Raw genomic sequence first — 27,267 nt, forward strand, 5'->3', positions numbered from 1 at the left:
TAATCCTGTATGCATAAGCCATATTTGTGGGTATTATTTTTGTATTTTAAGGTGTCCTGGGTTGTCCACGGACGTGTCTTCATGCTATTTTGAACATACTGGAGAAGGGTACTGAAACAAGGAATGGTCCCACAGCAGTTCGGGAATCTCCTCACCTTGCAGAACTATGTTATCAGGTATTCAGGTCTTACTGACTTTCAATCATGTAATAATAAAGGTATGCAATGAAAAAATAATAAAAATGTGTGGAATCTAAAAAAGAGCATGAACATAATTTAAAATGGAAATCTTAGTCAACCTGAAGGTTGAAAAAGACTTTAAGTGAGCTGGACAAGCAGAAAGCCATGAGTGCTCTGGTGTCATGTGGGTGAACAGCCATGTGCTGACAGAAGTTTAGTGTTATAATTCAGGATCTTTTGTATGTGATTTATTCAGCCATGGAGTAGGCTAGTGGGAAACCTACTGTAAGTATAGGCAATATTATTTCAGCCGTGAAACAGTGTTATGCTTCATGTAATTTGATGATTTGCTTTTTTGTTTCTAAATAAGTTTTCAGAAATAGGTATCTACTGTTTTTGATTGTCAGGTGATTTATCAGTTGTGTGCATGCGCTGACACGTCCGGCCCAACTATGAGGTATCTGAGGACAAGTCAGGATTTCTTATTCACTCAGTTGCAGTACTTGCCATTTTCCATCAAAGGTAATTTTGTACTAAGATAATATTCGCTTAAAATTGAATACATCCTTTGAATCCCTAAGAATCATATAGAAAACATATGCAGCATTTATGAAGTGAAATTACTTGCTGCTGCTTTGTTGATCATCTAATTTTGCGAGCTTCAACTCTGCCTGTTTAGAAAGTTCATAGAGTTAATGCTGAACTTTTTAAAAAATGTGTGCTAGTTTTGGGCCCCAAGTCTCTAGGAGCAAATCCTAATTTATATTTAAATTTTCAGTGTGGTTTTGTTAGATTATGGTACAGGAAAAAATGTGTGTTTTTGAAAGCTAATAATGCCAATGTTAATAAGAGCTGAAGAAATAGAAAGCTGATGATTGGAAGCACTTATATACTCACCTTCCCCCCCTCACTTTTTTGAAAATAATTTGAAATATTACTTGGTAATGCATTGATTTTTAATTTTAGATTTGATTTTAGATGATTTGTTACATATATTAAGAATCTAGATTAGATGAAAATAGAACATGAAGACCCCTGAAGGCCCCAGTTCAAGCCTTGTCAACCTCAGTCAAAGTTGGAGTTTATGTTGGGTAGATGTTTGATGCTTTTTACTGAGATTGCAGTTGAGCATGTAGTGACCTTCTCCAAAAAGCCTTTTCAAGCAAGAGATTTTTTTTTTGTCGAAGAAAGCAATATTACTTGTGCTCAAATTATAATTGTTGCCCTATATCCACCCAGAACATGAGATTTCGACGCTGAACCAGATGTCGTGGCTGATGAAGACGGCAGCCATAGAGATGCGGGTGACCTCGCTGAACCGCCAGCGCTCCCACACGCAGCGGCTGCTGCACCTGCTCCTCGACGACCTGCCCGTCAAACCCTACCTGGGTAGGTAGCGTTTGTGGGGCGGGTGAGCAGGCCTGCGTGCAAGGAAGGGAAACTTCTCCAGTTCGAAGCCTTTTCTCTCGTGACGGTTCTTTGTTTTTTGAGAACATTTGCGTTACGCAGTCTGGAATTGCCACTGGAGAGGTGGGAAGAAAGATGATTGTTATAGACTGCAAAGTGGAAGTGAAAATGTGTCATTTCGCTCATCACCACTTTATCTTTGAACCAACTCAATGTGTAGACAATGATACAGAAATAAACATTGTTCAGCAAGTAGAAGAACTTTTTTTTTAATGACAAAGTTATGAAAGATTTTATTTTGGGATGCTATCCTGAGTTTTTATGTTTCCAGCAGGTGAAGGGTCTTCACTGTTGGACAGTTTTAGACAAAATTTTCTTTCAGTCTTAGCTTCAGACTCTTTCATATTTTCAAGCATTAGATAATTAATTTGGATACTACGTAAATTATTATTTTATTTTATATTTTATTTTATTTTGTATTATTTTGGTTAATTTGGGTATTGACACTGTATTACTACAAAAATGGTCTTTCATCACAATGTGGCTTGTGATGAAAGATAAAAAAAAAAAAAGAACAGAATTCCCGTATTTCAGGACAGAGTAGAAGTGAGGTAAAAGAAATATAAGATGATGGCAATAAAAAGCTTTACATTAAGAAAATAAATGGAAGATTTGGAAGATACTGTAATGGACTGTGGCAGCATGGAATTTTCCCTCATTTTTATAGAAGTGAATGCTGTCCTGGTCCTTGTGGAGATTTGACTACCAGAAACTTGGTCCAGACTCCCTGATGATCTCAGAGTGTTCATGCAACTGCAATTGCTCATAACCAAGCTTTTGTGGGGGCATTTGGGCATTTACAGTCCTGTCTAATCTGTATTTGATAATTGGCTAACCTCTACTAATGATAAGTGTTGCTTTCATTGTGCCATCAGTCAGGCATGTATTTGCATTAATGACTTACACATGGGAGGATTGTCAGTGTGTGCTCTCTCAATCTTCTCTTTCAGTATTGATGAAGTAGTTGGGATTTTTTTTGTCTTACATTTTGTGATTAATTATGTTTCCTTGCCTTCAGCTGACGGTGAAGGAGGGATGGAAGATGAAAGTCGATCAGTCAGCGGGTTTCTCCACTTTGACACGGCCTGCAAAGGTAAGCCTGCAGGCTAGGTTTCTGGTACCTGCCATTTAGGCTTGTCTGCGGAAGGGACACTTGGGAAAAAAAAAATGAGACTTTCAAAACATTAACAGTGCATGGGACACTTACTTAGTATGAAAAAAAAATGAGATAAAGGTGGATACAGTGAGTAGACTGTAGTGGACTGGAAAGGAAGATAGGAGAGTGTGTTTAAACATCTGTAGAAGGGCAAAATGGGAGATGACAGTCTATAGATTTACTGGTAACAGTAACCACAGTGACACTGTTGCTAAGACTGAATTTATTTGTATTTCATGGCAAAGAAACCCAAGAGATACATTTAGATTCCTTACTGAGCTTTTTAGGTCTGAAAAAACACCTGCATGGTTTTCTTTGAAAACCAGCCTGCTTTTACTTAGGATCCAAAATTTAGAATCTTGCATTTGTAAATGTTGGGTTAATAGGAGAATAATGGTTTATAATAGAATCTATTAAGGATTTATTAGGACTCTATGACATTTCTTCAGCTGTTTGTATAGATTGATAGCCCTCTCTGAAGAGTTGATGTTTTCTTTGGAACCTTTTCCATTGAGATTTGGATTTACAAAGGTTAGGCTCCTATTGTCAGCTGAGTCTTCTCTTGAGGTTTGTGAATATAATCTGAATTGATTTGCATTTCCAGTACGCAGGAAGATCTTAAGTATCCTGGATTCAATTGACTTCAGTCAGGACATACCAGAGCCTCTGCAGCTGGATTTTTTTGACAGAGTTCAGATTGAACAAGTCATTGCTAACTGTGAGCACAAGAATGCACGTGGGCAGGTGATCTGCAATACTAAGGTGCGCCGTGGTCTGTGTTACATATTGCCATTCATATCTTGACTTGATAATAAAGATTCTTTTCTAGTGATCATGAATAGTGTGAAGACTTCAAATAAAACTTTGAAACTTTTCTTCACCTAAAGAATGTTACTGTTTCAGATATGTTTATAATTTTTCTTTCTCCCTACAAACTATTTGGTTAGCTTAGCTTTTCCTCTGTCTTTTACACACTGATTTCTCATTTGTTCCAGACTGATCATCAGTGTAAGGATTTTCAGGAAGTACTTTCTATCCTAACTGTTTTTCCCTTTTCAAAAATCCTAAGTAATATTCCAAAATGTCTTCTACTTCATATACTTCATGCATCTGCAGTACTGCACTGTGTGCACTGTAGTAGTTCTTTAAAATTGCAGTTAAGATAGTGGCACATTATGATGAGTAAGTATAATGTATGTGGCAAACGCATAACAAATCTTCCTGAAAATTTTGATCTGAAAAATAAGGGATCTGAAAGATTAGAAGTGGATTATCATGTAGAAGCAAAATGATCTTAATAGTGAAAGGAGAGGAGGAAGAGAAAGCATGCAAAAAGGGAAGTGCAATGAGAGAGACTAGGCAATTAAAGTACTGCAATTAGAAAACAAAGCATGGGAGAACCTTTAAAAATGAACAAAATTTACATGTAATCTCAGTTGCCTCTGTTATTATATGTGATCTCCTAAACACATCAAGGAGGGACAAATAACACTTTTCTTGTGATTAACGGCTTGCTTTTTCCTTTTCAATTCCAGCATCTTCACAGAGTTTTGGTTGCAGAAGTTAATGCCCTTCAAGGAATGGCAGCAATAGGCCAGAGACCCTTACTTATGGAGGTGAGTATGCAAAAATAATTTACTGTCATTGTGCTTGATCAGGTTTTCATATACAAGCAATATGCTTTACAATGAAAGGTTGTGGATTTGGGTCCTCAAGTTTGAATTAGTCATTTCTTAAGAAATTAAAGCATTAAATTATTTGGTAAGAGAAACTGCTTGTTAGCATCCTGCTCTCAAAACAGCAGAACTGGAGAGTGTTTTCTTTTTTCTTGAATCTTTTTCCTCCCTCCCTCCCACAACAATTGCGGCTTCCACCCTGCTGGACAAAGAGGTAGGACGTGCAGTTTTCAAGGCTGGGTATTGACAAGCCAGTGTATAACACTGTAAAAACTGCTCATGCTGTTTTTCTCAGAAAGGATGTTAATTTATGCCTCTTTTTCTCTACCTTAGCTCTAGTTTCTGTGCATCTGAAGGACCTTTTTTTTTCTGAGATTCTTACTGTCTTTTAAATTTTATTCTATTTGGCTAAATGGACTTGTAAATTTCTTGATGGAGAAGTGACTCGGACTAAAATGTCAAGAAAATGTATAAATAGCTTTTTCTCAGTTGCTTTTAAAATTCTGAATTTAAAGCATACATTAAAAAAGAGTTTCCCTCATTAAAACTGTTCTGCTATGAGCTTGAGACATTCGTAGTGAAAAGGCCATGCAAAAAGCAGCTCAGAAATGGATTTGCCAGTCCTGTTAGAATGATTATGAGCAGCCTGTTTCTGATACACCGAGGACATGCTGCTTATTTTCCAGAGACTATTGCTAGCAGATAAGATTTGTCATGTTGATATGCCTTTGCTATGAACTTCTTTTGCCGTACCGTAACTCCCTTGCTCTGCCGCGGGCGGGTAGGAGATCAACACGATCCTGCAGTACGTGCTGCAGCGGAACAAGCTGCTGCAGTGCCTCCATGCCAAGAGGCACGCTTTGGAGTCGTGGAGGCAGCTCGTGGAAATCATACTCACCGCCTGCCCCCAAGATCTTATACAAGCTGAGGACAGGCAGCTGATTATTCGGGATCTGTTGCAAGACGTACACGACAAGGTAATGCTCTGCTGGAAACCAGTCCTATCCGTGAACTTTAGTGCTCCGTGTTTTTATGTCAAAGGGAAATTAATTGTCAAGTAACATTCTTGATTGAAATCCAGAAGTATCTGTTTCCATTTCGTTTTTAATTTGCAGTTTTCTGATTGCTAATTTGCCAAAACTTGAACGTGTTTGGGACAGAAGGAGTATTCTGTATTTTTGGCATATCCGTTGTCAAACTAAAAATCATATATTGTCAGTTTTCAAAAATATTTCAGTATAATCCAGTATGGTGATAGTCTGGAAAGGTTCTGTGAAAAGGATGCGATAATGTTGAGGAGAAACATGGAACAAATCACTGAGGAGAAGGCAGCAAAGAGCACTGCATTTGTTAGTGTAGTGCATTTAGATGATTCACTGCAAATCCTACCACTGCTTCGTAGGAAAAATTAAAAGGCTAAATGAAGCATTATAGTAGAAAAAGCAAAAATGTTTACAATTGGAAAGGCTTTTGGAAATGTTAGAGTCTGCTTTGTCTTAAAATATCGCAAGTCTTAAGTGTTTCACTTCAGACCCCTACCACTGTATGAGTTACAGCCATAATTCTTAAGACAAACTAGACAATTACTAGTGACTCAGTCATTCTTAAAGAATAAAATGTAATAAAGAATCCTTGTATTGGTTAGGCTGCTTAATTTTATACATATATATTTATATACACTGTATATATATAAGGTATACACATATGGTGTGTGTATATATATATCGCTTTACTGTAGGAGGTATTTTGTATGTAGTCCTTCTGCTTAAGCTGTGTGTTGAGAAATATATATTTATGTATTTCAAAAAAGAGGTAACTTTGGGGGCTTTTTGTTGTAGTTTTCATTATTTTTTTCCTCCAAAAATACTCTAAAGATAGTTCTTAGTTGAATGTTTGGGCTTTATGTGAACAAAGTTAGAATTTGAGAACCTAAAATTTGTTTGATTTCTCAGCAGAGATTTCAGGCTCTAAGTATTTTAAAGGGAAACTGAAAGTGATTGTTTTCTCAAATTATTAAAAAGTTCACTAAAACAAATGCAGAAAATTATTCTACTACCTTGATCTATTGTATATGCTTAAAAGTTCTTTCATCATTAGTGCTTTTGAAACCTGATACCAGGTTTACCTTTTAAATGATGATGTGAACTAAAATAGGGTGTGCTAACTTTCTTCTAGTGTTTCTCCACATCTCCTTAATGCTTCTTTGATGCTGATCTTTGCCTTTGCAATGCAAGTCTTTATTTTGAAATATCCATAAAGCTAAGTGTGTGTTGGTTGTTCTTTCTCTAGTTCATGTTTAGATATTTTACAAGTAAAGCAAATAAAATCCATAAGCGCTAACATTTCATTCCCTTGCTCACACTGAAATCATGGCCATGGCTTGAAAATAATGACCAGAGGGCTAATGGTCTTCTCAATTAAAATGTGTTCCACTCCTCTTTCTGCATGTGTTTCATGGCACTATTGATTTTGATCCCTTTAAAATAAGGCCTTGTTAATTAATTGTTCTGCATATATGAATGAGATAGCTGAGGGAGGTTATGTAATGACACTGTTTTTTTTTAATTCTTCTGCATTAAGATCTTAGATGATGATGCAGCTCAGGAGCTGATGCCAGTGGTGGCGGGGGCTGTGTTCACCCTGACCGCCCACCTGAGCCAGTCTGTGAGAACGGAGCAGAAACAGCCACTTGCAGTCCCCATGTCCGGACAGTCCCAGTATGTCCTGATGCTGGATGGTTCTTTCACCTCCTCCCCTGGCCCTGAGGGCATTTCTATGGGCTTTGCTTCCATCGGGGACTCCTCCCTCCACATCATCTTAAAAAAGCTGCTGGATTTCATTTTGAAAACAGGTGTGTGAAACTTTTTGCTCTGTGTTTGTGTCTGTATGTGAGTGAATTCTAACAACCAGGAGGTGGAAAGATGCACTGAATTGCTTCCCATTACTGAAATGAGTTATTTTTTTTTTTTTTTTGCTCTAGGCAATTCTGTGCATCTTCTGCCATAAATACCTATATAGGTTATGTTACTAACCAAAACGAATGTAACAAGGCCATATTCTTTCCTTTTCTGTTTTTTTTTTCATCTAAACTACATGGTATGGTGTAAATGGCCATAAAATGAATTTCAGTTTGCCATTATTGCCCTGTTAATAGAGTGTAAGCTTTCTATCTTTACTGTCACAACTACATTTTTATGCAAACAATACAGCTCTGCTTTAATGAAACTATTTTGGTTATTTTTGGCATAGGAGAGCATACTTTGGCATAAGAGAGCTAAATTAATAGTCAGTGGAAGACAGTGTTATGGAATTGAAATCTGCTTGTTTTTGATCATGAATATTTTTATGAGCAGGTGGTGGCTTCCAGAGAGTGAGGACGCACCTTTATGGATCACTGCTTTACTATCTACAGATTGCCCAGAGACCAGATGAACCAGACACTTTAGAAGCAGGTATGATACAACTTTTCTGAGGGAAAAGAACAACAAAAAAAAGTTGTTAAACCCAGAATTACAGGTACAGATCAGGCATGCTGAATTATCTCTTGGAAGTAGGGAGATTATGTCGCTAGAATCCATCTTCTTCCAGGAGTACCTGATATTAGTCTCTTCTTCTAAACGATGCAAATATTCCCCTCTTCTGAACTGTCTAGTTACATGTCTGTAATACGTGTGTATAATAGATGTGTTCTAGGTCAGAATATGAAGTTCTGACCTACAGCACTGAAGAATATAGGTAATTTGAGTCCATTTAGGAAGTTATACATAGAATGACAAAATTGCCAAGGGACTGGGCGCTACACAGACCTGCTTCACAACAGTTAAGCTGTAGAAATATAGTGCCTCTCCCCACCATGGCACAGTGTTGTTGTTAGAAAAACTTCAAAGAGTCTTTCATTCTTTCTGTTTATTCAGCTGAAGACCTGTAGGAAAAAGAAACAAAAAACCTAAATTTGTTTGCCAAGCCAGTCAGATCTGCTGCTTAAGCTGCCAGGAGGGCTTATGGTGAATATCAGAGTCTCTCTTTATTAAGAGCTTCAATGCTGGCCTCATCAGCATTTCCAGTCATTACCTCATCTCACAGCTGGCATGAAGGTGGAGGAAACAACTTTGGGTCGAGTACCCGTGCGTGCAAATCACTGCTGTGATTTAATTGATGTTCGGGACTACAGTAGAGAAAATGCTGGTGAAGTTGTTATGATGCCTTTATTGCTTTCTTTGGATTTGGCAGTTTCCCACTGAAATCATCGCGTCTACTTCCTTTCAGGCTGAGTGTTTTGGTCTCAGTGAAAGTTCTTCAGCTGAACAGATTTTCTAAAGTGCATGTATTGTATCTTAGAATGAATTCTGAACAGACGATTTATGTGGGTGGTGTAAATATTCAGGTGCACGCCTTTTTACCTCCTGGCTTGTGAGTCATGGTTAGGAAGGAATGGTTTTGCAGGAAAACATTTGCACTTCAGCTAAAAATCCCCTTCCATTTTGCTTGTGATGTCTCTTTTTCTCAGCTTTACTATAACTAAGTGAATGGTGAACAGTCAATCTTTGTACTTTTCCCTTATTTTTGTTTTACTTGCCTTTTACAGCTAAAAAAACAATGTGGGAACGTCTGACAGCTCCTGAAGATGCATTCAGTAAATTGCAGCGTGAAAACATGGCAATTATTGAGAGCTATGGGGCAGCCCTCATGGAGGTGGTCTGTCGGGATGCCTGTGATGGGCATGAGATAGGCCGGGTAAGATATCTGTTCCTCTGCAGTCACTGTTTTGCTTGATTCATAAAGCTTTTTGCAACTATACAGAGAGTGAATCTTCATGTTATAAAATAGGAACTTTTGATATATGGCTTTTCACCTGAACTTTCTCCTGTCCTTCTACATTTCATTCAAAGTGGTGAACAACAGAGACATTTGTAACAATATATTCACTGTTTTTCAAGAAAAAGCTAAATAGCCATTTGATTAAAAATAGGAAAATTTTAGAAGGTCAGAAAAGCTTAAAATATTTGCAAAATAAAATATTGTGCTTTTAGCATAAAATATTGTACTTTTAAGAAGCTGTTAGAAGCAACTTTTTCATCTTTTGCATTAGGCATTTATAAGAAACTCATCAATCTCACCGATTGATGTAATTTATTCTGCTTGGGGTTTTATTTTGACTTTTCCTTTTTTTCTCCACCCCATCCCAGATGCTGGCACTGGCTTTACTTGACCGCATTGTGTCGGTGGACAAGCAGCAGCAGTGGCTGTTGTACCTCTCCAACAGTGGCTACCTGAAGGTGCTTGTGGACAGCCTCGCGGACGAGGACGCGACTCTCCAGAGCTTGCTTTCACCCCAGCCCCCTCTGCTTAAAGCTCTCTATACCTACGAGTCCAAAATGGTAAGAGCGCTTCAGGGACAAGGCTGTGTTGTCTTTCCATCAAAGTTGCTCGTCAGGACTTCAGCATTGATTGCACTCGAAGGTGTTTTGTTAAATAGTACTATCTAAAATGCCGTGAAAACCAAGAGATGAAACAATCAGGGAAGTCTGACTGTTCCTCTCTGCTGCTTTCCCTTCTGCACGGTGCTCTAGGCTTTCCTCACCAGAGTGGCCAAGAGCCAGCAAGGGGCCTTGGAGCTCCTGCGCTCCGGGGTGATTGTGAGGCTGGCCCAGTGTCAAGTCTATGACATGCGACCAGAAACAGACCCTCAAGGGTAAGTGGAGGTTCCCCAGCTGATTTTGAAATTATAATGTAGTGTCGGTAGTATCGCTGTAGCCTCAAGGCTTTGGTGTAAATGTTTGCCTATATATTCTTTTCTTTTGTTTGTTTAACCTCTCGGTACTGTTGTTTAAAATTGCCTTTTATTGACTTAAAATTTCTGGATCACTGAGTGTGAAATTGTACTTTTACGTCTAGTTAACTAGAGAATGTAAAATCTTTCTTTTTGTCTGATTCCTTTAAATGTAGCTCTTGTATTTTTCTTTCTATCTTTCTTTTTCAATTCAATTATTAATTGCTGAAATCATCTTCAGTAGCTAAAGGTAATGTCTGAAAAACAGTCCATGCTGTAAATTTCTCTTGCAGGCTTTGCAATTGTAGAAGAGTAAGTGCAGAGTTCATCTTCCCTCATAATGCACTAAGAACATAGCAATGAAGTAAATATAGATTCAAATTATTTCATAATCTGTGGAACAGTTTCACAGTCATATACTGCTCGACACGTTTCATGAGGTTTTGCAGTATTCTTAGTTGATGGGATGACTGAGAGAAGATCACACAGAAATTGCATTATTAGGGGGAAATCACTGTTGTTAATAGTTATTTTCACACTTCAATCCCCAGCTTAAATATACAGTTCTTTATGCCACAGTGGGGGTTGAGACATGTAAAAAAATGAGACTTAGACAAGTACTTCTTTTAAAAGAGCCAACTGGCACAAATAAGGCATTGGCTTGTCTTTCTTACAAGGAGATTGTAGAGGACTGTACTTATCAGTGCCTTTAGAATTAATTGTACTACTTCCTAAAATATTTAGGAAGATTTATTTTTACATTAGGATTAGCAAAGAAAAGAGATGTGATATCTCTGCCTCAAAGTGATCGAATTTAATGTAGTGTAGTATGAAGCAGCAGTTTTCTCTTTGTAGAGAAAAATGTCTGACAGCAACCTTTTAGGTAGATTGCAGAAGCAATTGTATCCTAAATGTGTTGGGCTTTTTTTCATTGTAAACACAATTTAACTACAGACCTGTTACTGAAATATGAAAGTATTCAGATGCCAGAGTGTGGCTGTAAGCTGAGGGTCAGCTTTGCTGCTGGGCTTTAGGTTTCTTGCACCATTAAGCTTTCTCTCTCTGTAACCTTGTAAGGATGTTTGGTATGAGGGAACCTCCACTCTTTATTCCTGCTCCGGTGGAACGTTATCGCCAGATTCTGCTTCCAGCTCTTCAGCTATGCCAGGTGATCCTCACATCCAGCATGGCACAACACCTGCAAGCAGCAGGACAGGTGAGTTCCAGAAAACACTGAAGTACTGCTAAAACACTAAAACAAAACACTAAACACAACAGAAAACACAGAAGTTACTGCTTGTTCAACCAAACTGTATGTCATCTTGCTCTGTCAGTAAGATCTTTCTTTAATAACATTCTCACTGGTATGAGAAATTACTTTAATGTTCTCTCAAAAGTAAATTGTTGCTTCTGTTTTACACCCTGCTATATTTTCAGCCATTCACTTGCCTTTTTCGTCCTGTGATACAGGTGCTGCAGTTTCTAATTTCCCATTCAGATACTATCCAGGCAATCCTGAGGTGTCAAGATGTTAGTGTTGGGTCTCTCCAGGAACTGGCCTCCCTAACAGGAATAATCAGCAAGGCTGCTTTGCCTGGTAGGAATTACAATTCTAAAATCTCTATCCATTTGAATGAATCTGAGTTTCATTTCTCTAACTGAACAGTGGGATGTATATTGGAATATCTATTACATATAGAATTTTCTTGAGATGTTCAGCTCTGCGAAAATCAATGTTAAATAAGTGTTCTTGAAGCAAGTAGAGTGGGTTTGCAGAGGCTGTAGTGCTTATATTTTCTTTCCATTATCCTATCAGAAATAAATACTTTTCATCTTTGAGGTGACTTACAAATAGTAGTGTTGAAAATGCACGTGATATCTTCAAAGAGATTTTTCATTCACTGTATTCTTAAATTGAGGAAATGAAGACAGAAAATTGTTTGTATACCTATTATCTTTGTCACTATTAATGTTTTCCACATTTCAGTTTATTAAAAAAAAAATAATCCAGAGAGAAGCACACTGTAGATTAGCACAGTGACATTTCTCTTGAGTGACTTATCTTTATATAAAGGATTAATTGTTACTGTGATGGATCTAGTGATTTCTTCTGGATGCTGGCAGTCTTGCTTACCATATTAAAATCACTTCTCTGTTGTGACCATGTAGCTTTCCTCGTTCAGGAGGAATGTCTGACTACAACAGAGGAGTACAGAGCTATAGGTCACGGCCAAAGTTCCTTTGCTTACAGTGTAAAGTGCTTTGCACAACTGCCCCCTCTATGTCTGCTCCCTCTTCTCAGCAGAGCAGGAGCTACATGCTCACCTGCATCTCTTAGTAACTGCATTTATATCTGGACACATCTTTCGAAACAGATGTGCCACAATAGAATGTAATAGAACTTGTATATATTGCTGGAAATTTTCTCACCAGTTCTTGTACTTAACTGCGTATAAATAATATAAATCTTTATTCTTTTGAAAAACAGTTAACTTAATGCTAGTGTATTTTATTAGGAGTGCTAGGTGAGCTGGACATTGATGTTAATGAAGGGACACAGATGGAGCTACAAGGACATATAGGCCGGTTTCAGGTAATAAAGTTGTATATTTAACACTTGTTCTTTTGGAATTATTTATATAGATGAGAGTTTCATCCTGGTTTTATACTCTGAATAGTAGCAGTTGTGAAATTGATACTATTTAATAGATATTTGATTTAATTGATAATTAATTGATATTATGATTGATAATTGATATTATATGTTTAGAGGTTTGACTGTCTTTGGGATTTCTATTAATAAATATGTATCACTTCTTTTAAAAATGGAAAGGAACATACACTTCCTTTGCTGAGATTCTGATTCAAATGTTGGCTTCTTATAACAGCGCCAGTGTTTAGGACTTCTGAGTCGTTTTGGTGGTTCAGATAAACTGCGTCAATTTAAATTGCAAGAGGATAATGCGGAAGGAGACAGAATGAACAAGAGGGATGAGATTGAGTTGGCCATGCAACAGGTGAGGAAACAAGCTGCTAACACCTTCAGTCTCAAAACTGTGAGATTTTAGCTGGTGTGCTTTCGGTCGTCTTCGTCTGTGTTTGGTAGGAATCCCCATTTTAGGTCTATTTAAAATAAACTTTGAAAGTTTGGTTAATTATATTTGCATTAGCAACCATTTCAATTTATTTCTAAAGTCTGTCAACTTTGCAGTTTGAAACTCTTGAGGAATTTTAGCAGTAAATAAAATCAAGCTACAGAGAGCAAGAGACATCAGGAAGTTAGAGGCAAAGGGGAGTTGAAATTGACTGGAAATTATAGCTAGCAGATTTGGAAAAGCAGCCTAGAACTGAATTATCACATTCTAGGGAGAAGAGACAGAGCAAAATTTATTGTTTATGGACATATATCCCTTTTAAATTGAATGCTGCACAGAATTTATTTTATTTGTTTATTTATTTATTAGATCTGTGCCAATGTGATGGAATACTGTGAGTCACTTATGTTGCAGAGTGCCCCCACTTTTCAGCACACTGTTTGTCTGTTTACACCCAGCCTGTCAGAGTCAACCAACAGAGATGGGTCTCGTCAAGGTGAGGTTTTTTGGCTCACTGTTTTATGACACTAAATAGCGAAATTTGGGCTAGTAAAAGGTAATGTATCAGAGACTGTAGTTTCACAGACACTGTAGCAGTCTCATGACTACCCATCACCTTAGGCTGCAATAAATGCTCGTTCAGACTTGCAGTAAATCAAATCAGGGAACTAATGCAAGTTAAAACAAATGTGGCCAAAGGCAGGCTACTCCTTACAGCCTCAGAAACACATGTATCAGTACAAGAAAGTGGATGTAAGTAAGTAGCATAAATTGGAGTAAAGGGAAGATGATTTTTTTTTTAATTTTCAGTAGCTATGCTAGACTGAAGAATGTGAAACTAGGACTGCATTTTCGACACGCAAGATGCGTTTTATTGCTTACTGGAAGTTTATAGTGTGCTGTGATGCAGCTGAGTGGCTGAAGCATTTAACTAGTACATCAGTTTTGCCTTGTGATCTGCTGAGGCTTCATGTCCTGCTCGCTGTACTGCACTACACTGACTGCCTTCTCCTGCTACAGCCCCAGAACTTTTCTTGCAGACTTTCATTGGTATTACTTCTGCTCAGAAATACAGAATATATTTGTCAATGCATCCCTATCTTTCACTAATCAGTGATAGAGAGGATACCTTGCTGATTTGTTTGTTTATTTTGAATTAAATAGTGATTTATTGTAATTTGTTGATCCTTTCTAGACACACAAGCCCCGGTGGTCCCGTACTGGCGCTTGCCAGGTCTGGGCATTATTGTCTACCTCCTGAAGCAGAGCACTAACGACTTCTTCAGCTACTACGACAGCCATCGCCAGAGCGTCAACAAGCTGCAAAACGTGGAGCAGCTCCCACCAGATGAAATAAAAGAGGTAACAGCTCTGCTGACTCAGTAGGTTTTATCCTGAAGAGTTAACTGTATCTAACGGATTATCTGCATAGATGGAGGCAAAGCTTTAATGGAGACCCCAGAGCATCTTAGGAAAGTAAATGGTCACAGCTCTCGTGCTCTCTGTTGATGAAAAGATCCAAGTAAAGAGTGATCCAAAATCTGGGAGAAATATTAGTCTTAATTGAATCACAGCTGTTATAAAATTATACAGGAAAATTGCTGCTAACACTTTGGGACTGCTCATCATTTATCTTTCTTGAATAAATATATGTACCATGTACAGCCTCAGTGGCTGTGAATTTTCTGTCACTTTTTGCCAAGATGATGGGGTTACAGAGGGAATGGATACTTTATATGGAAGAATAATGGCTGGTGCTATCAGAATAAACTAATAAACTGACTGAGATCCCAAATGAACATTTTTCTTGCTAGAAAATCTGCTTGGGGTTACATTTAATTTCTTCTTTAATTTCTTTTAATTTTTTATTTTTTTAAATCAGTAAGATTGTATGAGTTAAAAATACAGTGCACCATTTGGGGGAAGTAGTAGCTGACAGGGTTACTGGTGAGTAATTTTATTCGTTTATTTGTTTTAACACCATGTTCAGGTTTGCTAAAATCTTCCTGTTTCTCTTTCTTATCACAGCTGTGTCAATCAGTTATGCCAGCTGGGGTGGACAAAATTTCCACTGCCCAGAAATACGTTTTGGCGAGACGGCGCCTGGTGAAGCTGATAAACAACCGAGCCAAGCTGCTTTCTCTCTGTTCCTGTATCCTTCTACAAGTGAAATAACCCTCAAGACAGTGCTCTAGGAAAGCAGAGGAATGGGATCAAGTGCTTTTTACTTACAGTTAGGTTTCTCATTACCTTGAAACCATACTTTTTGTAGAGGGGACTTTGCAATATTGACAGTTAAGTTAGTGACAGAGGATTATTCTGCTGTTGTAAATATTTTCAAGTTACTACGATGATTGGAAGAAGAGTGGTCACTTCCATCTTACTGACCCTGCCAGGACATTTAACAGCATTATGCTGGGGGAAGTATCACAGCCCAGCTAGGCAGTGTAATACCCAGGGCTGCTACCCATTCGCACATGTCTGCGAGGGTGGTGCAAGAACTGTGGGGTGCCTGTAGAGCAACTGCAGATCAGACTTGTAGCCAGCTGCATATTTGCTGCAAACACGAGTTTTATGGAGACAACTAGTCACACACAAAATGACTGTCTGTAGATTTTCCTTTGAAAATGAAAGTTTTAGGAACTTCAGGAAAGATGTGCTCTTGCAGATGTATCTGTTGTGGCTTAAGATATTACTGCCGTCCTCAGCTTTATCACCCCTTTAATTCTCAGCCTTGGTTAACTCTTACAAATCAGCTGAGCACTTGTACTCTTGCTCTCATGCATGGTGCTTGTCCTCAGGGTGAGCAGCAGTCGTGTAGCCAGCGTTGCACAATGCAGGTTACCCTCTGCCACCCATGCCTTAGCAGCAGGGGTTGAAAGCTGCTAGGAGGGGTGACATCTCTAGCGTGGTTGTGTAAATATGTGCATTTAGAAAGAGTAGAGTGTAATGGCAGTATGCTTAGACTCCTTCACTTGAGATGCCTGTCTACAGATATCATAGAAACGTGTCTCTTCATTCTCTGGCGTCACCTGGAGCACTATCTCCTGCACTGCACGCCCACCGACTCCCAGGACTCGCTGCTGTCCTCCAGGACGTCATTTAAGAGAGGCAGGCTGCAAGGTAACCCTTCTCCAATACCAGGGTGCCTTTGAACAGCTTCTCACAGCTAAATGAAAACTGGCTTGCTGCTATTAATATTTGGTGATTCATATTTAAGAAAAAGATTTTGTTACTTTTGGATGTGCCATCAATTTTTCCTACGGAGTTCTGGCAATCCTCCAAGCATTGTTGATGGACAGACTTCGGGGGTTTTATTTATTATGCATAATCTCCAAAGAAAAGCGTAACAAACTGTTTTTTATTTCTCTTTTTCCCAACAAGTGAAGTTAAGTAATAAAACTACATCACTGATGAAAAAGAAGGCATATGAAAATATTTTTAATAGAATTATCTAAGATGAAATTAAGAACTAAAATGAAGACTGGTGTTCTTTGAAAGACTTTCTAGAATTGCAGGCACTGTGATTCACTGAAAGATTTTAATACTGTTGAATTTTGGTAAAAAAAAAAACAGGAATGGAAGTAAACTTAAAAGATAGTCTGAGGATGAGCTTTTCATTTATGCCTTTTAGTCTGATGATTAGAGAGAATATGCTAAATTGAGGAAAAAGAAACTGTTTCCATTTCTGATAATGCAAAATAATGTGTTTTAAACTCATTTCATAATTTGTTGTGGAGATCGTGGTGTTGAATAGCCAATATAATGTCTCATTTCTCATTTTTATCATTAGATTCTTTTGGGTCAGAGCCTAACTTGGATTTCAGTGGTGGCCTGAATCGAGTGAGCCAGCATGACATAGATCAGGTGAGTGTTGCTCACTGGAAGTTTACAGTGGGCTCTCTGTTGAGAGCAGTCCAACTGTAACTTTCCCATCTCTAACCAGTCCACGGTAATCCCAGTTTTTTGTAGAATTTATTGTAGGACTAGCGAAGTGTTGCAGCATTTTTGAAGGACTTACGGCACAGGTAGTAGCTGCACTACTACACACATATTTTCAAGTCTTAATATAAACAAAGAAAATATTTATTATTTCATTAACTATAAAATGAAAATAAGCCAGAGTATAACAAATACTATTAATTATTCTTATTTTTAAACTAATCAAATACGCTTATTTTTGGTAATAGCTTTCTGAAGTCATAAGCTATCCTGGAAAGACTTACAAGATGAGAGTAGGATTCCAAATTTTTTTCTGAATTTGTAGATGTTTTAGTCAGATTCAGATAGGCTGTACAGAGCTGAGATTGAGAAGTGTAACAGAGACTGAGGAGACTATAAATCATGAATGCCAGAGATAAGTGATTTCTACTTGCCCGGCAATTGCATAGTTCATGTTAATTGGACTTACAGTCAGCAGAAAAAAAAATCATTTGTACTAATAAACATCATTTTTGGCAGAACTAACATTTCTACTGCTATTTTTGCATGAAAAAATGTGCTCAAAAACCTGCTTATTCTCAAATACCATTATTAATCATCCTAAATGGTAAATTTTATAATGTAGCTTCTGTCTTCAGTTCATTTGTTTTAAAGTAAAATGCCTAGTAACATCTTGCTAAAATACTTAGAATATGATTGATTTTCTTCAGTATACACATATGTATTAATGAAAAAATGTTGACATATGAACATGGAGTCCTTAAAAGACTACAAAAACTTCGACTGGAATGGCTATAGATGAAAAGGTCAAATTACATAGACGGTTTAATTCCTCAAATACTTGCAGAGATTGTGAAGTTGTAATATGCAGTTAAGCCCCAAATACCTCAGAACATCCATAGAAATGCCCTTCATTATGTGACTTAAGAAAGAAACATAGGAGAAGAATGCAAACAGTATTTACTAGGGGAAACAGAAAAAGCATATACTTTTGAAAGCCGCTGAAAGAAGAATAATGCCCCAGGTAGCTGGGGATGTATAAGAGGACATTTTAGAAATTGAAGACTTTGTATTTTTACTGCAGCAAACCTCTCAAATCTCTCTTTTCAGCTTCAGCTTGAAGCCACCAACAGTTTTGGTGAATCTCTGCAGAAGAAGCTCCTGGACATAGAAGGGTTGTATTCCAAGGTTCGGTCACGCTACACCTTTATTCAAGCTCTTGTTAGACGTATCCGTGGTCTCCTAAGGATATCAAGGACCTAAATGACTCTTACACATATTGCTTGCTCCTTGAAGCAGTGCACAAGGGCAGGCTTTCCAGATCATTGGATTTTCTAGAACATACATTTTTCTAAATAATGTGCAAAAATATTTTGTTACTTTTTTTTTCTTACTTCCAATGAATCAGTTTTGTGTATTCTTTACTACTGCTCCCAAATTGACAGTAAAAAATAAAGAATTGCTTTAAAATGTGTTATGATTAATGTAAAATTTCATGCAAGAAAGAATTTTCACAGAGGACTTAAAGGAGGCAAAGGAAAGAAGCTTTGCAACTGTGATAGCATCACATCTATGGATGTTTTCAAAGAAAGCTCAGAAGGTCTGGGTCTGCTCATGCTCTTCATGCTTCACAAACAGATGGGATGAAAACGTGTTTCAGGTCTCGGCACTTGTAGACAGGGTGTGCTTGCTTGCTACAGTTTGAATTCTATAGGAAAGCACATTTTGCCTTGTGAAGCTACTTGTTTCTGCTTCCCCTTCTCTCCCTCCACCTTTTTTTTTTTTTTTTTCCTGAGTACAAGCTTCCTCCCTTTGTATAATTTTAGGTATGGGAAAAAAAAAAAACAGTGTTGTGGAGGGGGAAGAAGGTGGCCTGGAAGGTGGCTGCCTTTAGCGGGGGAAGATTTGGGACTATCCTGGGTTGATTCTTCTAGCATGGCGGGGTAAGATGCCAGAAGAGGAGTATGAAGATGGAACAAAATGCACGAGGAGAGAGTCAGAGTGCCTGAGGGGTGCGTTGGTTCTGGAGTTACACGTTATTCTCATAAGAGACCTTGATACCTCATTTGCTCTTACATAAAGAGACTGATGTAACCACTGCCTCCGTATCGTGCAATTTGCTGGATTTCGCTCTTATTATACTGTTCTTAAAGCTTCACTCCATGTGTGCCTTGTAAATTCTCTCTCTCCTGAATTTTCATGACTATTTTCTATTTTAAATAATTTTATATTTATTCATGTAATTAATTTGTGCATTTGAATTACAAATACCTTCTTTGCTGGGCTGTTTATAGCCCTGCTATCAGATGATCATTTGTTAGATATTCTGTCAGAATATCTAGGTATTAATAGTTTACGGGGTCAGACTGTGTCTGTTAATTCTGAAGAGTTTGCTAATTTCTCCAACCTCTCAGTGAAAATCAGGAAACGATGTACAGAGTTATTAAAAAGAAGAATGTAATTTTGGAATTCTGCTGGCTCAGAGCACTTTACTACATTTGGGGAGAGTTTCGATACGGTAGTTTTTCCTCGTAGCCACACACCGCTCTTTTACCTTTTGGAAACCATTCCCAGTTGCTGCGAACTCCGAAATACGCTGGAGGTGACACTGCCCTGCCGCACAGCCGAGAGCAGAGGTGCCGCGATGGGACCGGCTCCCTTGCACTCCTGGTGTAACTCCTGTTTGGTAACGTCTTCACTGTGGCTGTACCCAGCGATGGGCTCCATCGGTTAATGGCACGCAGTGCCCCCAGCCCCTGCCTTCACCAGGGCCCCGCCGCTTCCCCTGTGCTGCACCCTGCCCGGGCGACCTCCTGCGCAGTGAAGTGACCTTGGACGTGAGATTTGACGTGAGATTTCTGCGCGAAAAGGAGCCCGGCTCGAGGGCCCTGCAGCTGGAGTCGGGCCTCATGGCGCTGTGTGCGAGCGAGGCCTGCCCGCGGCCCCGCTGCAGCGCCTGCCGCGTATGCGTGCCCTGCAGCTCCCATAAGGTCGAGGCGCTGGGCACGGACCGTTTATATTTATTTATATATATATATATAAAGGAAAAAATAATGTATTTTTATACGGAGCCGGGGTTTCGCTTCTCTTGTTATTTGGGGCTTTCTAAGCTCGCGGGGCGGGCCGGGAAGCAGCAGCCCCTCTTTGGGGTAGGTGGGCGCTGCAGCAGCCGCCGCCCGGAGCTGCTCGGGACAGGCCCCGGCCCCGGCGCCGGCGCCGCCGCCTCCGCTCGGAGCGGCCTCCCCGCGCCCGCCCCCACCGCAGCACTCCCCTTTCCGCGCCGCACATTCGTCGCGCTTCAGTCCAGCTTACTTCTTTTTATCATTACTATTAATATCTATATCCCTTTTTTTCCTTCCCTCCTGGCTTCGGATTAACGGGGAGAAGGGCGGAGGGGTGCCCCTCGCAGCCCCCTCCCGGCCGAAGGAAAGCGGGCCACGTCCCGGCTCTGTGTCGAAACGGCGCGCGGCGGGCGGGGGAGGAGGAGGCGCCTCGTTTACTCGCCGCGGCGCTCGACGTGGAGGCTGCGGGCGGCGGCAGCGGCGCCAGGGCCGGCGGGACGGGACAGGACGGGACGAGACAGGACGGGACGGGACGGGACGGGACGCGGGGAGGCGGCTCGACATGGGTAAGGAGCGGCCGGGGCGAGCGCGCCGCGGCGGCCGTTGGAGCGGCGGCCGTTGGCGCCTCCCCCGCACCCCAACGGCCCGTGGGGGCGGAGGGGCCGGGCGCCCGCGGGAGGGACGGGGGACTCTGTCTGTCTGCTGGTCTTACGGTTGTCTGAGTAATTAGCACCTAAGTGATAATAGCGCTTAAATGGAGCAGTTAAATGATTACCGTAAATCCGTCCTGATCATAATTGGAAAGGATTTCAATGTGAGGGGAGCGCATCAGTATAAAAACAGGGAAAGGAAGGAAGTCTGTCATGAACTAAAATTGCCGGCTGCTTGAGAGGAAGGAGCCATCTTCCCCATGGCTTTGGCGGCTTGCATGTTTGCTTCTCATGTGAAGTGTCTGCGTTTCAAACACCATTTGCAGCTTCACCTCTGCACTGTGCTGCTGCTCCCGGGGCCCCGCTGAGGCGTTTGGTGTCGTACCCAGTGACACCAAAGACGAGTGCCCCGGCCAGCGCAGTGCAGACCTGCAGCGGGCGGTCCTGGGTGCCTTGGTCAGTGCTGCGGTGGTTTCTGTGGTGGGACGGGCTTGGAAGAAAGGCAGCAACCCGATACCAGTGTGTACAGAGACCTTCTTGTGCAGGTGCACGGGCTGTCCTTCCCTCCTCCCCACCCAGAAGGGCTTCATGGTTACGTAGGAAGGCAAACACAGCGGGTATCTGTTATCAGGAAGCGATTTGAATGCTGTTTGGGTTGCAGATTTGTCGCATCTTTGATATATTTATCAAAGCCTGGACCTAGCTTATTTGGTATTTCATTACCTTAAGAGTTCAGGTGCACGTACAAAATTATTATTTCGCTTTAGATACATATCTTGCAAAAATATTGGGGAAAAAGTTTCGTGTTAGCCGAGGTTCTCTTCTTGAACCTTTAATAGACAGAGATCAGACTGGCGCCCGGCCAAGGGTGCTGTTATGTAGACAAGATGATGAGGGAAAACAATTTTGAACAAAAAGGCAACCAAAGTCAGCGCCCAGGCGTCTCCACAGCATTCAGTTGCTTAGTGATTTAGTGCAACTGTGGGTTTTAATTGTCTGCAACATGTACATACTGGTTTGTGCTTCATTTTAAGAAAATGTAAGTAAGTGGATGGTGCTGAGGGCGACCATAAAATTCAGGGAGAATTATTTCAGGCCTAAGAGTGCCCTCGTATAGTCTCTTGCACTGAAAAGATAGAGGCCAATGAAAACAAAAAAGAACTTGACACAGATTTTGACAAATGAAGGAAAGGAAAAAATCCTAACCACAAAGAGGAAGCTCACTGCTGCTTGATTTTTCTGGGTAAATCTAGCATAAAATAATGGTATAGAAAGGAAAGTATCGTGTGGCTCAGCACACACTTCTAGACAATCACCTTTCTTTCTCTTTTGCAGGGGGCTTTTTTTCCACCATCTTTTCCAGTCTGTTTGGAACTCGAGAGATGAGGATTCTCATCCTGGGGCTGGATGGAGCAGGAAAAACAACCATTCTGTACAGGCTGCAAGTTGGGGAAGTTGTCACTACCATTCCGAGTAAGCGATCAGTCGGTTATTAAAAGCAGCTGATTTGACTGTGGTTCTGATCCGCAGGTTCTCAGTAGAACTCACTGTGTGGTGGTTTCACAGAGCAAAGGGCCCTGTGTTTCTGGCACCCTTTGCTCTTGTCTTTAAGGACTTCACAGAATCACAGAATGGTTGAGGTTGGAAAGGACCTCTGGAGATCATCTAGTCCAACCCCCCCTGCTCTAGCAGGGACACCCAGAGCACGTGGCACAGGGTGGCATCCAGGCGGGGGTTGAAGATCTCCAGAGGAGCCTCCACAACCTCTCTGGGCAGCCTGTTCCAGGGCTCTGTCACCCTCAAGTAAAGAAGTTCTTCCTCACATGGAGATGGAACATCTTGTGTTTCTATTTGTATTCCATTACCCCTTGTCCTGTCACTGCTGTGACTGTCGCTTCCTTGCATAACAGTGCTACAGCAGCAGTGCAGGAAGCAGTATTTTATGCTGCCCTGTTGAACACCGAGTATTTGACCTTAAGTTTGCTCCCACAATTTGCTAGGTTTCTGTTGAGAGGTGAATATTCAATAAATGGTAACTACTGACGTCGTCTTTGTCTGCAAACGTAGCTCTGATGTGAATTTGGGAGGTCCTTATCGAACCCCATTTCACATCTCCTTAAGTTCTTGTTTTTGGCAAGGAAATAGTGATTCTGCGTGTCTTAAGCTTGGTATGTAGACACTTTTTATATCAGGCTAAACAGGTCACACACTATACATCAGTGTATTACAAAGTGCATGTACCAGAGGGATCTTGCTAGAATCACCTGGTGCAACCCACAGGATGGGGAATTGTGGCTGTCAAGCCCTTGTCATGTCTTTGAGGTTCCCTCCAGTATTTGCTGCTTCATTTTGTGCCGCTGCGAGTTGACAGGAATGTGAGATGTTCCATATTCTGCTGCCACCTTCCATGTGCTCACTGCCGAGGTGTCTGCTGCAGCCTTAGGAGAGGGCAGTTTTTCTGCTCTCAACGTGAAGAAATGTCCCCAAGGACTTACTCCTGTCCCCTACGTACTTGCTTGTTAAAATGGGCATTTCTTTTACCTGTATTTCTGTTTCTTTTGGTGCTTTCACACACCTATCTGGTCGTACTTCTTTTGTAACCACCTTTGTATTTGTTGCAGATCTCTATGGTATGTTTTTAAAAATGCTTTTATTGTGCACATGGCAATGTGTTATTCAAAGCTTGTTGAGGTAACTTGCTTCACTTTTTCAGCAATTGGCTTCAATGTTGAGACAGTGACATACAAGAATCTGAAATTTCAAGTTTGGGACTTGGGAGGACAGACAAGTATAAGGTAATAATGATTGCTTAAAATGAAAACTTGTAATTATATTTCTCTAAAAAACCCTGAGGTCTTGAAATTCTTAATATCTGGCCCTTCTGCAAATTGGTTCTCTAAATTTTAATATGTCAGAACTCAGTTAATGCAGCCTCTGTTTTGGACTATGTGGTTGGGGTGGGGGGGGAAAAACCAAAAAGACCAAGTGAACTTTTTCACTGGTGAACAATTTTGTTTTAAAAACATCAGGTTGGGTAGTTTGTAATTGGGCAGCATCCTGAGAAGTCAGTAAGTCAGTGATATAACCTCCCCTCCCCCCCAAACTTTAAATATTGACGTTTTAAGGAATGCTATGATAAAATATAAAAGGTATAGATAACAATTCTTGAGTAGTGAACTGTACAGCTTTTGTAGTGAGTGATTACTTGAATAATTTTCATGTTCTCTTTTGGACCCTTTTATGGTCTTCTCAAGATTCCTTTTTGATCACTAGTTGGTTAAGGACAGTGCCACTTTCCCTCCCTTTTTAGCCTCAGTAAAGTAACTCTGAGAAAGAGATGGTTTGTTACGATCTTTGTTGACCTACTTGTACAAATCAGTCATATAAAAGATTTCTTTTTTAGCCTGCCTAGTGAATGCCCTAATTGCCATAATGATAACTCTGGCAAATGATAATTTTAATACACTTGTTTGTTTTATCAAAGCTAATATAACTCTTTGCAAAAAGCTTGTGTTTATGAACTTGCTTTGCTGCCCTCTCCTGCAGAGGTCTTGAGCTGATACCCTGCAAACAATTCCTCAAATAAATCTGTCCCCAGCAGCTCTGCCCATTTCCTGTTCTCAAGGCTGATCTTTTTCTGCTTTTGTGACGCTGTATTCATACTGTCTGTTCCTTTTGTCACCTTCTGTATACCTCTGGTTTCTCCCTTGGACCTTTCACCCCGTAGTCAGTTTCTGCATTCTCCGAGTAATTTGTTTCTCATTATCTGTCTTAACCACAGCTTGAACAGCTTTTTATTTATTTTTTTTTTATTTGAGCTAAATTATTATTTTTCTCCTGCAGGCCCTATTGGCGGTGTTACTATTCAAATACAGATGCAGTGATCTATGTGGTAGACAGCTGTGATCGAGACAGAATTGGCATTTCCAAATCAGAACTTGTTGCAATGTTGGAGGTAAGAAAACAAGATGATGTCTGTAACTGTGAAATAGAAATTGAAAAATTACAAACCTTTTCTGGAGCTAGTGTATGAAACTTGGATTTTTTTCAGTTCCCAGCATATGCAACCCGTCTGACTGAGAAGCACCAAATACATTGCAGATTTTTAAAGTTTTATCTATTATCTGGTCTGTTAGTTATATTCAGCCTCCTGGTCACATGAAAATTTCCCTGTTTGTTTGCTACAACCACTTACTACTTCAGGGAGAGGTGTCCTGCTACTATATATTAAAACCTAAAGAACATATGCAGAAAAGTAACATGAGTAAGAGGGAGAAGGCAAAAGTTAAAGAAGTGAAATGTTTATCCCCAACTTCTTGCAAACTTTTTGATATGCCTTGTTAGATTATCAGCTTAATTCTATAACAATACTCAGTAAACCAGCTTTGTTTTGAAATTGTTTCTGTGTGATACAAGATACAGATAGAATTGAGAATCTGTCACTCTTTCTCTGAAGAATCTTTTTTTCTAAGGGGAAAAAAAAAGGAAAGAAATCAGCAGACTGAATTTAGATGAGTTCTCCTTGTATGGGATTTTTCTCTGCATAAGTAAATTCTGTGAAAACCTCCCCAACAACTTGTATGATTTCCCCCGTAGGAAGAAGAGCTGAAGAAAGCCATTCTGGTGGTGTTTGCTAACAAGCAGGACATGGAGCAGGCCATGACTCCCACGGAAATGGCCAACGCGCTGGGCTTGCCGGCGCTGAAGGACCGCAAGTGGCAGATATTCAAAACCTCGGCGACGAAAGGCACCGGCCTCGACGAGGCCATGGAGTGGTAAGGAAGGGCCCCAGCTCCGTGGGCACCGAGGGAGGACAAAAGGCCGAGCAGGAGCGGAAGCTCCAGCGAGGCTGAGGTAGGCCAGGTTCATGCCCACTGCACCTGTCTTGGTCCATGATGCTCTGGGTAGTAACCCTAACAGACTAAAGCAGAATCAGAGAGAGACTATTTTGCCGCAGATAAAATGCACTGAAGAAGTCTGAGCATATTTGAAGTGCTTTTTCAAGTAAATTGTCTTTCTCCTAGGTTGGTGGAAACCCTGAAGAGCAGGCAGTAACACAACGGTGATGAGGGCAGAGGAGCTTTGACTATACCCAGCACCCTTCATTCTGCAGTCAAGTATTTTCAGGCCAGAAATACTTGTAAATAGAACAGATTGAAAATGACTCCTGTGAAGCATATGTCTGTCTTCAGTTGTAAAATGGAACCAAGTGAATGTCTGTGTACATTAAGATACTCCATTTCTTTCTTTGTGTTTTTAAGTATGTTCTTGCGTTAATTTGTATTAAAGTCCTATGGGGTGGGAAAGGGTTTTTTTTTTTTTCCCCCTCCCTCCTTTGGTGGGTTTGTGTAGCTACTTGTTCATGTAATTAAAACACTAATAAAATTCGGAACTGTCACCTGCCCAGCCCTATTTCTGCGGTTCACAGTGAAGTTACTCTCAGGTGCGATACGTGGTAGAGGCTGCTTATAGAAAGCGGCTGGAGTCCTACTCCTAATCTGCAAACTCAGGCTCTGCTTCCACGGCTGTTACTTCTCTACTAAAAGCTTTTCCAGAAGTGACAGGTAATTTACTCCCACCAGCTCCAGGGAGGGAGGCAGGCTCTTCTTTCCAGGAGTGAGGATGTTCATAAGCAGGCAGGCATCTCATCATCCCCACTTTCAAAAACAAATGCCTAATCTTTTAAAAAACTGTGGTGGTCGTCCACGCAGCTGTGTGTATACACAGTAAACATGCAAGGCTTAGAAAAGAAAACCTGACAAGCTTTTATTTAAGATCTCAGCTGGAAAAAAAGGACATGAAAAAATAAATACATTAAAATATGTAAATAATTTCTTTTCAACAATCATTAGTTCTCAAGCTGGAAGTTCCTTTTCATAAAATCATTCTTGAGAAGGTGAAAGCCTTTTTATTCCACCATTGCTAAATCTTTCAGTCCATGACTTCTAGCTTTCTTAGCCTTGTAGCTAGGGCGCAGGAATTCAATTTTTCTCTTCTTGGTTTCTGCTTTATTCTTATGTCTCTTCAGCTTCCTTCTTGCAGCAATGTCAGGATTTGCTACAGCCTAATGAGAAACAACATAGTTGTAGGTTTAGTTAGAATGTACAACTGTCCCCATCAACACCAAACATGTCTTTAGAAATCAATGACCTTCTGATAGAAAAAGCGTTCATTTTCTTGAGCTCTCGCCCCAGGTTTGGGAGCCCAGCTTTAACCACGGCTCTTGTTGGGTTTCTGAACTGAAACTAACCCAATTCAGGAGGAAGATGT

General features: G+C 40.2%; 3 protein-coding genes across 3 annotated transcripts in view; 2 read left to right on the forward strand and 1 right to left on the reverse strand.

The window, feature by feature from the left end:
* The window catches only part of NUP205 (nucleoporin 205), a 41,283-nt gene extending 22,577 nt beyond the window's left edge, over positions 1-18,706 (forward strand). The window contains exons 22-43 of the mRNA XM_088532875.1: positions 52-176; positions 587-701; positions 1,419-1,568; positions 2,665-2,739; positions 3,407-3,564; positions 4,338-4,418; positions 5,264-5,455; positions 7,059-7,329; positions 7,832-7,930; positions 9,064-9,212; positions 9,665-9,856; positions 10,049-10,170; positions 11,326-11,464; positions 11,719-11,845; positions 12,765-12,841; positions 13,137-13,265; positions 13,713-13,839; positions 14,539-14,705; positions 15,372-15,495; positions 16,338-16,466; positions 17,137-17,210; positions 18,396-18,706. Of these exons, the coding sequence (XP_088389001.1) occupies positions 52-176; positions 587-701; positions 1,419-1,568; positions 2,665-2,739; positions 3,407-3,564; positions 4,338-4,418; positions 5,264-5,455; positions 7,059-7,329; positions 7,832-7,930; positions 9,064-9,212; positions 9,665-9,856; positions 10,049-10,170; positions 11,326-11,464; positions 11,719-11,845; positions 12,765-12,841; positions 13,137-13,265; positions 13,713-13,839; positions 14,539-14,705; positions 15,372-15,495; positions 16,338-16,466; positions 17,137-17,210; positions 18,396-18,548 (2,975 nt within the window). The 3' untranslated portion in view covers positions 18,549-18,706. The remainder of the gene's footprint in view (positions 1-51; positions 177-586; positions 702-1,418; positions 1,569-2,664; positions 2,740-3,406; positions 3,565-4,337; positions 4,419-5,263; positions 5,456-7,058; positions 7,330-7,831; positions 7,931-9,063; positions 9,213-9,664; positions 9,857-10,048; positions 10,171-11,325; positions 11,465-11,718; positions 11,846-12,764; positions 12,842-13,136; positions 13,266-13,712; positions 13,840-14,538; positions 14,706-15,371; positions 15,496-16,337; positions 16,467-17,136; positions 17,211-18,395) is intronic.
* Positions 18,707-20,778: 2,072 nt separating this feature from the next.
* On the forward strand, positions 20,779-26,257 carry ARL1 (ARF like GTPase 1). The gene is made up of 6 exons (XM_088532870.1): positions 20,779-20,913; positions 22,333-22,470; positions 23,711-23,792; positions 24,841-24,952; positions 25,594-25,772; positions 26,022-26,257. Exons 1-6 carry the CDS (start codon positions 20,910-20,912, stop codon positions 26,050-26,052), a joined length of 546 nt encoding a protein of 181 aa, XP_088388996.1. The 5' UTR covers positions 20,779-20,909; the 3' UTR covers positions 26,053-26,257.
* A 481-nt stretch (positions 26,258-26,738) lies between these two features.
* Positions 26,739-27,267, reverse strand: part of UTP20 (UTP20 small subunit processome component) — a 57,629-nt gene continuing 57,100 nt past the window's right edge. The window contains exon 62 of the mRNA XM_088532957.1: positions 26,739-27,061. Within this exon, the coding sequence (XP_088389083.1) occupies positions 26,906-27,061 (156 nt within the window). The 3' untranslated portion in view covers positions 26,739-26,905. The remainder of the gene's footprint in view (positions 27,062-27,267) is intronic.

The sequence above is a fragment of the Tinamus guttatus genome, unplaced genomic scaffold, assembly GCF_059628265.1.
Source record: "Tinamus guttatus ecotype Peru unplaced genomic scaffold, ASM5962826v1 Tinamus_guttatus_pri_ptg000472l, whole genome shotgun sequence".
Lineage (NCBI taxonomy): Eukaryota > Metazoa > Chordata > Aves > Tinamiformes > Tinamidae > Tinamus > Tinamus guttatus.